This window comes from Simochromis diagramma, unplaced genomic scaffold (assembly GCF_900408965.1).
Source record: "Simochromis diagramma unplaced genomic scaffold, fSimDia1.1 OVJJ01000197.1, whole genome shotgun sequence".
Taxonomy (NCBI): domain Eukaryota; kingdom Metazoa; phylum Chordata; class Actinopteri; order Cichliformes; family Cichlidae; genus Simochromis; species Simochromis diagramma.
This window is the reverse complement of record NW_024386935.1, coordinates 259,894-272,710: the sequence shown is the minus strand read 5'-3', so window position 1 is coordinate 272,710 and position 12,817 is coordinate 259,894. Positions and strand designations below refer to the sequence as shown.

Sequence of the window (12,817 nt, the reverse complement as noted above, 5' to 3'; positions counted from 1 at the left end):
TGCAGTTCCTGTCAAATGTGGCCAAAATAAAGAAAGAAAAAAAGTCTGGGCTTTTACAGGTTCTCCTCTCTATAAATAAAAGTTCTTAACCATTTACAAAAACTTGGGTCACAGCAAAACCAATACAGTTTTAAAACAAGGTTAAATTTTATATTCACCTCAAGAAAAAAAAAGAAATAATAAGAACAGTGTGGACGGACACCATGAAGGAAACAGTGGGTGGTACATTGGTTCAGATGTTCAACTAGATGATGATAGCTCCCACTTCAAACTCTAAACTATTTATGTGAGGTTAAAAAGAAAGTAGTTGAAGCACTCTGAGTGATCAGTAAGACTAGAAAAAAGTGCTAAATAAATGTGAGTTCATTACATTATACAATGTGTCATGGTACATTTTAGAGCATTTCTAAGACAATGTTCATTGGGCAGGTGAACTAATATTAACTTTTCCTAAAATTTTAGAAGAACAGTGTGCAAAAACAAACAAAACCCGTCATTGTGACACAAATGCATAGTGGTGGGAACTCCACGTATCAACATCATGGTTTAAGGTTGCTTTGCTACTTCAGGTTCTGGTTACCTACCAAACATCAATCAGATTCATAAGCCACTGTCAGTTATCATTCACTTGGTTAAGTAGGCAACCTATATGCCAAAAGGCTACAGGGACCGGGTTTGATGCAGCCTAAACCATGCCTCTCTATAAAGACTTACGTATGCATGACTATGTGCATGTATGTCAATAATCAAAAATATTATGACAACACCTGCCTGATATGCTGTTGGTCTTGCACATGCAAAGTATTAGAGGTAGAATATGAATTTTAACTGCACTCCAGCATAAAAATTTTCATTTCTTTTCCCATTTCAGGAGAAAGATTGAGTTAAAGGTCTATATATTGAGAACTTGTAACGCACAGAGAACTAACAGGGTCAACAGTATCAACAGGTTTCACAGGGTATTATAAAAAGGTCCAGAAGTAGACACCCCCCTCTGCTGATGATGGTGGGTATTAAAAAGCATTTGCACCTCTGTAAATTTTGGCTAGCAGAAAAGGTTAAATGGGCAGACTGTTGCCAAGTCAACGAGACAGCTTCCATAAGCTATCCATTTTTAGAGGAGTCAAGGTTAGACTCTTGTCTGTTTATAGTATGGTCCCTGCCATTAAAGATTTTCTCTAGTAATCTCAAACATATCCAATTTAAGTCACACATCAAACTTCAAATACTTATGCAATCACGAAACTGAATAAGAGAGACAGTTCAAGTACAAATGGTCTTAGAGTGTATAAAGGCAAAAATAAAAAGGTTAATTCAAGTTAACCAAGAATATAAATACCAACAATAAACACATAGGTTTCATGGAATCTCTCTCAGTTTTGAAAGGTAAATTGTGAGTGTGTGGACATTAGCTTAAAGGTGGAAAAGACGATGTGTCATCAATGTGTGTGTAAGTGGGTTAACTTAAGGGACATGTTGCAAGTTACCGAACTTTAAATAAATGTGTCTGAAACATAGAAGATAGAGGCTCAACAGTCAGTCAGCCGAACAACCAAAGTGCGCTGGGAAGAAGACAAACAGACGCTCATACCTTGGGAAGACTAGCCTGAGGTGTAGGGGTGGGAGTTTCCTCATCATTGATCTGACAAGGCTGGTCCTGCTTTCTTTTGACTTCAAGGATGAGCTGAGCCAAGTAGTTCTGCTGGAACCGGGTACGTTTGCCAAGGGCACCTACAGATGAAATCAGCTTAAAAGGTTTAGATATACTATGGTTAAATTTGGACATTTTATTCAGCATCACCACTGGTAACTACATTTGCATTATTCAACAAATAATGCAACATGTTGTCAGTCCAGCTTAGAATGTTGGACAACTATTGCTCTGTCCATACTTCAACACACCCAAATCTGAAATCAAGGATATCAAGGATTTATGAGGTTATGCTGAATATAAAGTTAGCAAAAAGCTAGCTAGCTACAGCAGCTGACATCTAAAGATCTCTTGAATATCTCTGAATACCAATTTCTTATTAAAAAAACAAAAAAAACAAAAACAAAAAACAAATCACACATCAACTCTATAACTTTTGAAATGAAAGTTGATTGAATGATTGAAAAAATGCCGGTGAGAAAGATAATAGTTATGTTCATTTATATAAAAAGATCTTACTAGTGTAGACCCTGCAGCAAAAATAACATATCTGAGAAGTTTAATTTATGGGCTAAATTGTTCTTAATAAAAGATAAGATAAAAGTAAAAGGGGTGGCTGTAGCTCAGGTGGCAGAGCAGGTCACCTACTAATCAGAAGGTTGGTGGTTCGATACCCGTCTGCTCCAGTCTGCATGCCAAATATCCTTGGGCAAGATACTAACCCCGTGTGTGAACACATGTGAACCCCATGTTAGTGCTACTTACAGTGGGGCAAAAAACTATTTAGTCAGCCACCAATTGTGCAAGTTCCCCCACTTAAAATGATGACAGAGGTCAGTAATTTGCACCAGAGGTACACTTCAACTGTGAGAGACAGAATGTGAAAAAAAAAATCCATGAATTCACATGGTAGGATTTGTAAAGAATTTATTCGTAAATTAGGGTGGAAAATAAGTATTTGGTCACCTCAAACATGGAAAATCTCTGGCTCTCACAGACCTGTAACGTCTTCTGTAAGACGCTTTTCTGTCCACCACTCGTTACCTGTATGAATGGCACCTGTTTGAACTCATCATCTGTATAAAAGACACCTGTCCACAGCCTCAAACAGTCAGACTCCAAACTCCGCCATGGCCAAGACCAAAGAGCTTTCGAAGGACACCAGGAAAAGTATTGTAGACCTGCACCAGACTGGGAAGAGTGAATCTACAATAGGCAAGCAGCTTGGTGTGAAAAAAATCAACTGTGGGAGCAATCATCAGAAAATGGAAGACATACAAGACCACTGATAATCTCCCACGATCTGGGGCTCCACGCAAGATCTCATCCCGTGGGGTCAAAATGATCATGAGAACGGTGAGCAAAGATCCCAGAACCACACGGGGGGACCTGGTGAATGACCTGCAGAGAGCTGGGACCAAAGTAACAAAGGTCACCATCAGTAACACGCTACAACGGCAGGGAATCAAATCCCGCAGTGCCAGACGTGTTCCGCTGCTGAAGCCAGTGCATGTCCAGGCCCGTCTGAAGTTTGCCAGAGAGCACATGGATGATACAGCAGAGGATTGGGAGAATGTCATGTGGTCAGATGAAACCAAAGTAGAACTTTTTGGTATAAACTCAACTGGTCATGTTTGGAGAACGAAGAATACTGAGTTGCATCCCAAGAACACCATACCTACTGTGAAGCATGGGGGTGGAAACATCATGCTATGGGGCTGTTTTTCTGCCAAGGGGACAGGACGACTGATCCGTGTTAAGGACAGAATGAATGGGGCCATGTATCGTGAGATTTTGAGCCAAAACCTCCTTCCATCAGTGAGAACTTTGAAGATGAAACGAGGCTGGGTCTTCCAACATGACAATGATCCAAAACACACCGCCCGGGCAACAAAGGAGTGGCTCCGTAAGAAGCATTTGAAAGTCCTGGAGTGGCCTAGCCAGTCTCCAGACCTCAACCCCATAGAAAATCTGTGGCGGGAGTTGAAAGTCCGTGTTGCTCGACGACAGCCCCAAAACATCACTGCTCTCGAGAAGATCTGCGTGGAGGAATGGGCCAAAATACCAGCTACTGTGTGTGCAAACCTGGTAAAGACCTATAGTAAACGTTTGACCTCTGTTATTGCCAACAAAGGTTATGTTACAAAGTACTGAGTTGTATTTTTGTTATTGACCAAATACTTATTTTCCACCCTGATTTACGAATAAATTCTTTACAAATCCTACCATGTGGATTCATGGATTTTTTTTTCACATTCTGTCTCTCACAGTTGAAGTGTACCTCTGGTGCAAATTACTGACCTCTGTCATCATTTTAAGTGGGGGAACTTGCACAATTGGTGGCTGACTAAATACTTTTTTGCCCCACTGTACATAGAAAGAACATAGAAAAAAAAAAGTGCTGTGTGAGTGAGCGCTTTGAGTGCTCAGAGTAGAAAAGCGCTATAAAAGAACCAGCCCATTTACCAAAACGGGAACTAAAATATAAAAATACAGCATAAGTATTTAAAAACGTATTTTTTCAATAAAAAGCTGCACGGGTGTAAAATGATAACTGGACAGTACTTCATAGAGTCCTATAATGCAGCGCTGCAGTACACTGGAAAGATGAGCCACAGCCAGGGCACAAGGTTAATGTTACTTTATCACTTAAGAAGCTAATAGTTTATACTTTATCCTGTTTGTAGAATTCGAGAAATAACGAGTCACTGACTAAAACTAAAGCTCCTTCCTAAACAATAAGATCTCCAAGAGTTCAACATAGGCTAAACTACTGGAGGCCTAATTCTCCAGCTCTAGTAGCTTTGGGTTTGCTAATAATAATTTGTTAAACTGTCAAATTGTGTTTCATGTAGAACTCCCTTTTGTCAACTCTCCCTGATTATACAGGCCTCCTATGGTTATCTGTCAATTCAGCATTCTTTTCTCCAGGTGTGTACTTCAGTTACCAGTCATGTTGATGGTGAGCCCCGAAAGCTCCCGAGCCTTCTCGATGTGTTCCTTGGCAGGCTGGTACTCATAGTAGGTGAGACTAGTGTAGACGCACTCGAGGTGGAATTGAATAGCCAGGTTTCTGTGTTGTGATAACACAGACTGGCATTTGAGCACTGTAAAAGGAAAGGGAAGAACATTCCAGTGAGGATGAACATGAAACACAGATTAGCTAGTATCTTACATTGTGATTTTGCAGTTAAAATGTTCAGAGATTGTCAAAGTAGATGGACACTAAGAAATTAAAAACATTAACTGAGAAAAACACCAGGGGTCCAGTTTCTTTTCTATGCATGAACCAAATATATCTATGCTCCTTACAACCCTGCTCGAAGAACTCAGGCCCTGAAATGAGACATTAAAAAGACACACTGAGCATGGAGTCGATGGGAATGGACAGAGGAAAGCGCAGTCTCATTCCCTCATTCTTTTATTTTGACAGCGAATGCGCACCTGCGGACCACTTATGTGCAGCCCTGCTTATATTTATGCCTGGCCAACATTCTTATCATTTAAGGTACCCCACCTTTCCAAATAGACAAGACTAACATTAACAAATCAAATATAACCCTCGTTAAATATATTTGTAGAGCATTCTTTTGAAGACTGCAAATGAATTGCACTTTTTATTTTTAAACACATATCAACATCATTCGACAATTAAACCCCAACAACAGAAGTACACCTTTGTTTAATCTCTTTATTTGCTTTTGTTACAGTAAAATGACAAAAATCTCTAATTGTTGAGAAAACCTTTGAACACAGTTTGGGAGTAACTTGTTTTTTTCTTAAACATCATTTTCATTACTTTAAAAACACCAAATCGTTCACTTTCATTATGTATGACCTTAGAAACATTGCCTCAGTGTGATCATAACCAGTCTTATTAATGACTCGGATTACTCTTTTTTTTTGTAGTATAAGTATTGAATTTATTATTGTTTTAAAAGCTGACTCCCACAACTCCACACAAGAAAAAAATACAAGTGAACAGGAAATTATATGTAAAGCTCTAATAGATGCTTAGTGTTATAAAGAACACATAATAACTTTGACATTTTCCCTATAATATAATGAAAATGTTGTTCATAGGATTTTACATCACTGACTGTTTTAATTTTGGTATTAAAAACCTTTAATTCAATATTTTCTTTACATCCTTTTTTGGTCACAAAAAGCATGAATTGAGTTTTCTTAAGGGACAATCTGTTGATATCAAACCACATGTTAAGAATGTCATACTCACGTTCGTTTGCACACAAAATATCCTTTAAATCATTAAATCATCTGCAAAAATAACAAATTTAAACAATTTACTCATTTTAGTAAATTGTTTATATCATTAATGTAAAGTCTAAAGAGTTTTAGACCAATCACTGATCATAGAGGTAACCCCACATTGAACCTTTCTAAATTCAAACACAGTTTTGTTAATTTGCACACACTGTTGTCTATTTTTCAAATGAGCTTTAGCCAGGAACAGGCTATTCCTCTTATTCCACATCTCTCTAATTTCCTTAATAACTGACAATAATCTACTGTATCAAACACTTTCTGTAGGCCAAGATAAATACCGACATCATTTGCAATGGCTTCTGTTTAAAAAAGCAAAATTTGGAAGTTTACTAACAGAAGCAATGCAAAGCAAAGCCAACCATATCAGCTGGCTAGCAGGATCATTTGTAACAGGTGTTACTGCGCTGTCGCAGGTTGGCTATGTGCACGTTAACTAAAGCGAGCACATCGTGTTAACAGTTATATACTACAGTTTGATTCACAGAAGCAAATAAACATGCAGTGTTCATACTGATTTGCTTACTTATATGGTAAATCTCTGCAAAACATACACATCACAAATGTTTCTAGCTTCATGGGACTTCTTTTAACATTTTTGGTACAAACTGTGAGCCGTCACAAAGTACTGAGTGCCTAAAGCTGCTGATTTTGTTCTTTCCAAGTGACAATAACCTCAACCTTTCATATTAAAATAGACTTATATGTAAAATATGTCTCACACACAGACACACACACCCTTTGTAGATATTTATAGGTGTGTTTTTTCCATTCTAACCCAACAACTACTCTGATCAGCTAAGCTGTGACAATATCAGTGGGCACCTTCAAACACGCAAACACTTTGACTTTGCAGCTGAGAGTAAGTCTCAAAGAATGTCCTTACAGAAAAAAAACCTGTTATAATTAAAGGCAACTGGCCAACTGTTAATGAACAGTAGAAATGTTCAGGACATTAATTCAGCAAAAATATTCCTGTTGAGCACCAAACAAAAGGAAATCAAGCCAGACATGGCAGCACCTCCATGGGCAGAAAACAGATGTGCATGCTTGTCACAGCATCACCTTTCTGCTCACACCACTCGTAAAAGCATCGTGTCCAACTGCTCCTCTGGAATATGGATCAGTATGTTTTGTAGTATGTGCAGTCGGCTCGCCCTTCACACTCTGTTAACTGCCACACAACAGACTGCGCTCCAACAAACCCACTACCTTTAAACAACAAACTCCAGCAAGCAGCCATTTGGAAAGGCTGCGGAAAAAACCCAACAATAATTACATAAACAATCCAAATGCTGATAAAAGCTCTGCTGGGACGATGGGAAAGGGAGAGTAGCTTTGCTTTACGCAGAACAGAGTTATTTCACATACTGATATTTTCTCCACTCTAATTCCATTACAGGAACACAGTGTGATTAAACAACTGCTTATAAACAAAGAACGTTTCTTCAGTGCACTGGTACCCACATGTCAGTTTGGGTAGTGGTCCTCTAAGAAACCAGTGCGTGCTTCATGTTCTATATGCCAGAGACATTTTTGAAAGGAGTATGCATATGTATGAAATGGGCCATGCCTTCCCAGAAAACCTCTCAGTACATAATGAAATCCAAGTCATAGACACACATATAGAGACAACAAAATAAGATTCATGAATAAGATTTATCTTATAAAAATGCACAAGACTACTCAAAGTCTTTAATGTGGATGTTTGTCTAATGCAGGAATAATGTTTAATAATGTTTTTACTTCATAAATGGTTGTCATAACTGAGGAGGACTGTGGGAGTCAGACTTTTATGTGGAAATGCTGCAAAGAAACCTCTACTGACAGAGACGAAGAGGAAAACAGGACCTGCTTAACCCAAGGAATACACATAATGGATGCAAGACCAGTGTTGATCACATAGGTCACAGTGTACTACGAAGCCAGATTAATGGCTTTTTTGAGCTTAAAGTGAGACTCTTTTTGCGTGGCTAAACCGCTGTGGTAATAAATAATGCGGTTGGGAGTAAGTTATATTTGGAGTTTTGGTTTCAAAGCAAAGCAATCTGTGAATCAGTCAAAAAGAGTCTAGTTTTGACTGATTCTTTTACTTAAAGCATGTTTTAATCACAAAATAGAATATAATTACTAAAGCCAATGAATGAAGCACAAACTATGTGTCGCATATCATATTAATGTGGGAATGCAGAACATATATAAGCTTACTACTTGACTATAATCTGCTGCTAAGTCTATTTTACACTGCAGGAATTGCAGCCATGAAGAACACCTATCCAATCAATAAAATTAATTTGAATTTGATCTCCCAACAAACTAAAGCCTGTCACCCCGAGGCTGTTTGGGTCCTCCCAGCCTTTATATAGTTTTGGCATTTATTAAATTTTCTGCCTCAACCAACCTTAAAACATTTTGCGATAATTCACGATTTGTTTTTTTCGTTTCATGTACGCAATAAATGTGCATTAATTTCATCAGCCAGTTTAACAGTTATATAAGATACTGATCGATATCAGCAGCACAGCAGCTCAGAGTGAACTGCTGACTATGATGTAGTCCAAATGGACCACAAAGAATTCACTACTTCTGACACCACAGACGTAGCTGGAAACAACTCTATAGTCAATTTGTCCAAACTGTAGCACACACAGCGCGAATACACTGAAACGGCTGATGCTTGACGTGGTAAACTGGCTAAATGCTCACTTAGGTTTGAAATATTCTTTTCCACATACACTCAGGAGCATATAACACAACACAATAACAATAACAAAAAACAAACAGACCTTTGTCCATGCTGATCTGGGCCAAGCTGAAGAGTTGTGGGGAACGGGCCTCTAGAATTTGCTGGTGTAGGTTAATGTAGCGAAGGGTCCAGCAGGGCAGCAGCTGCATGTACATGTGAACAAAGTGAGTCAAGTTTTTATTAAACGAAAGCCACGACCCAACTTCTCTGACAAAAGGGTTGTAGCTTATTACCATTTCATCTGATTTAATACAGAGATGAGATCATTTGTGCTTAAGCTTCTTACACGCTTCAGTTTCTTGCTTGTTAGTCTGAAGACCACAAATACCATCTAAAATAATGCAATTAAAATATTGATAGGCAAGACTGAGGCCATGATACAAACAGTATTGTGTCACAGTTCCAGCCTGTGTGCCTGGTAATCTACTGAAAAGCTGGAATGTTTAAAGATCAACATATCTGGAAACTACATCACAATAATGTTTTGATTTTCTTTTTTATTTCTACATTATCAGTTTGTTGTGTTTTTGGTTAGTGAGGATAAGTGTTTTTACACAGCAATGTGTGTTTAAAGGGAAGACATTTTTACTCTGTTCTTAATGGTATAACAAGCACTCCCCTCAGAGTATAGGTGAATAAATAAACACATAATGCTGATCTCGAGGCGCCTTCAGGACAAATACAACACCAGCATTTAGAGTGCTGCATCCTGGAGCTAAGTGCTGAGCATGCACTAAAAACAGCTCACTCCTTAGCTTTTTGCATCTGAACAGAACAGAAAGTGGCACAGAGAGAGGAGGGGTGTTTTATTTCCCCTTACACCAAAACCTCCTTACACCTTGCAACCTCCCATTCTTGTCACACACTGGTAGAGTGCAAGTGAACCATGTTAAAATCTTACTCGTGTGTTAGCGAGGATGCACAGTCACATGGAGATTTAATTGCCCGTCTCAATGAATCAGTATGCACTCACATTTTTTTCCTTCAAACCTTATGCTAAAGAGAAATTAAGTCCACTCAGTGTGAATAATGATGGGCCTTGATGGATAGCAAGGAACATGATCTGTACCACTAGGATCTAAATCAATGACGTAAAACAAATATTTTCAAACTATTACTGTTGGGTCTGTGTTTTCACAAGCCCTGCTAGTTGAGCGCCCGCCCCTTTCCTGATGGGTGCCCAAAGTGCCCTTTTGTTCATTTATTTTTTTATGTGTGTGGGCGTGCGGAGTCTGTGCCCCTCAACAATAATATTTAACTATTAATCACAGTTTTGCTAAATAAAAGGATCTGGCTTGCATCAGTCACATGATCACATTTAACCAATGATCGCTCTTGACGGCAGAACGCGCTGGTTACGAGCCGGGAACGAGCTCACAAAGAGCACGCGCATTTTTTGCGGTCCGGAGCTGCAGGAGAAACACAAGTTAACTCAGAGACACAGACTGATGCGACAAAACCAGTAAGTAGGTGTGCAGCGTAAACTGTAGTGTGTAGCACCCAGGAGTATTAGCTTATTACGTACACGTTGGTAAGCTGTCTTGTTGCAACTGACGAACTGAAACAAACGAGCGTGCTGTGTGTGCAACAGCGCGACAAACATTACTTGTCCTTTTATTAACTGCACATGTAGTGCTGGTCATAGCTGCTGGCTACCTGTGTAAGGCTGTCATGGGTCTGTAGCTCTGTCACCGTTTTAGGGAACATATTTAGTTTTAAAGTATTTAGAAACATATTTAGTTTTAAACTAAGTTTCCGGGCTTTTCCTGCCTTTCTGGAGGGATTATATTTCACTAAAAACGATCTAATATGCATGTCCACATAATTATGCATTATTATAATTATAATATATTAAAAACACATGCTGTATTTTAAAGAACATACATTAAGAAGCAGATTATATTAGATTTATATTTTAAATAACACAAAATTTGGATTTTACAGCAGTAAAATTTTTGTATCTCTACAGTTTAAAAATGTAATAAGCTTTGCCCCTGCACAGAATGGATAGTGAAACAAATGGAATCATCATAAATACATTATTTCATATTTATTACTTCCCCCTCCTCATTGCTTTATTATTGTAGCTCTAGTAATAAATAATAATGTAAGGATTCTGGATCAGCACCATGATGCCCATAGTATATACAGTATTCTGAAGAAGGTCTAAAATGTCATTGTGTGTGCGTGCATGTGTGTGTTTTATTTAGATGGATTTTAAAAAAAAAATATTACTCATGATATAACATTGTCCAGACATGCCTGGTAAGGACATGAGGAGGAAACAGCAGGAGCTGTGTGAGGCTACTAAAGGCAGTGCTATAACATTTTTCTGTCATCATTTTATTATAGATTAAGTGCTGGAGTTGTTAGGTGTGGATAATTAAATTATAGTTTATTGCAATAGCAAGTTGTGCCTTGTTCTCACATAGCAAGTGGAGAGTGACATATGAAATGATTGAAGGAAGAAGAGAAGCAAAGAGTGATTCACAGGCAGAGCCTAAATTATTTCTCACAGATTTTTGTTGCCTTATGGTTCCAAGCGCTGTCACCAATCTTTGCATTTTGTTATTATCTCATGACACTTGTTTAATCAGCTACCATCTCTCCTATGGACTTTTTAATGTCTGCAGTCTCAGATCAACACAGCCCTGCCCTCCAGCACTATCAGCAGCAGGAGCAGCAGCAACCCCTCAACAGCAACATTGTACCCATCAGGTAAAACATCGGCTACGTTGGCTTTGCCTTGTCGCCACCTCACAACAGTGATATAGTATGACGCGATCCCATATTAGATTCTTGATGAATGTGTGTTGTTGTTATTCAGCCTGGTTCAATGTGCCCCTTTTTAACTTTGAGCACCCGCCCCCTTTAAACGTCTCTGCACGGCCCTGAGTTACAATATACACAATACAACACAAGCACCTCCCACCGTAACCCCCCCCCAATGGTTCTAAGGCTACGTCCACACGTGCACGGGTATTTTTGAAAACGGAGATTTTCCGTTTTCGTTTTAAAAAATAATCCCGTCCACACGTAAACGCAGAAATGAAGGAAAACGCTGCTAGGAACATGCCAAAGCAGCAGGTGGCCATATATTCCTAACCGTGCAGAAATGTTGGCCAATCAGAAGTCTAGAAGCCTCGGTGGGAAAAAGTAAACAAAGATGGGGCATAGAAGCAGAACCGAGTCGTCTGTGTGGAGGGACAGTGTGTGTATATGTAAGCATTTAACCCTTTAAAACCTACCATAGAACCAAGTCCGCCAGAGCTTATATTATATTTTTACCTGCTGTGGAGTCATTTTTGGGAGCATTTCAAGTTGCTATACATCAATACAACCATTATAGCTCAGATTTTAATAATATGTCTGCATTAAGTGCATAGTAATTACATAAATTGCAAAAAAGTGCAATAAACTACAAAAAAAATTGAAAATCGTTTTTGTTTTTTAACATATATATTTCTAGTTAGAGAAATTTAAGAGGCTTATCCCTCAAAACTGTAAATACAAAAAAGTTGCACAAAATAGTTTCCCACCAAAGGAAATTTATTTTGAGTGTCTTCATAGTTTTATTTTTGAAATACACCAATTTTTATACACTGCAGGGAAAACGAAAATAAATATTATACTACAAACCCCCTGATGGTTAAAAAAAAAACTACATTTCCGCGAAAATGACGTCACTTCCGGTTTCGGGCAGGTAATGGCGGACATGCAAAAGTTCGCGCTGATGTCTATTCCAACGTAGGAAGTGTTACAAACAGCTGATCGGATCAGCAGAGCGTGTTTCTATGTTTTTGTTCCTGCAAGCGCTTTTTATGCAGTTTTTGCAAAGCTATATGTGGAAGGAAACTGTGACCTGGGACAAGCTGATGGCATAAGATGTAAGTACAACTCCTCTGGTTTCATATGCAAAAAAATTATTGCGCTAGCTTACGTGGTTGCAGAGCTACCGGGATTTAAAAATAGTTACGCAAACCAGAGCGTGCCCGCTCCGACCGGCTTTAAAGGGTTAAACACTGCAGAGAGTACAAGTAACAGTAACAGTATTGTAGAAATTCATTTCACCGAAACAATAACGTGGCGAACAGTGTGACGTCAAAAAAGGCGCACACCTTTGACGCTGCGTTTTC

At 38.7% G+C, this 12,817-nt stretch overlaps 1 protein-coding gene across 2 annotated transcripts in view; it reads right to left on the bottom strand.

Moving 5' to 3' along the window:
* ttc27 (tetratricopeptide repeat domain 27) overlaps positions 1 to 12,817 on the bottom strand; it is an 88,588-nt gene that overhangs the window by 62,668 nt on the left and 13,103 nt on the right. For both annotated transcript variants that reach the window (XM_040037167.1, XM_040037168.1), the window contains exons 5-7: positions 8,722 to 8,824; positions 4,600 to 4,758; positions 1,592 to 1,731 (exon numbers count right to left, since the gene is read on the bottom strand). In XM_040037167.1, the coding sequence (XP_039893101.1) occupies positions 1,592 to 1,731; positions 4,600 to 4,758; positions 8,722 to 8,824 (402 nt within the window). The remainder of the gene's footprint in view (positions 1 to 1,591; positions 1,732 to 4,599; positions 4,759 to 8,721; positions 8,825 to 12,817) is intronic.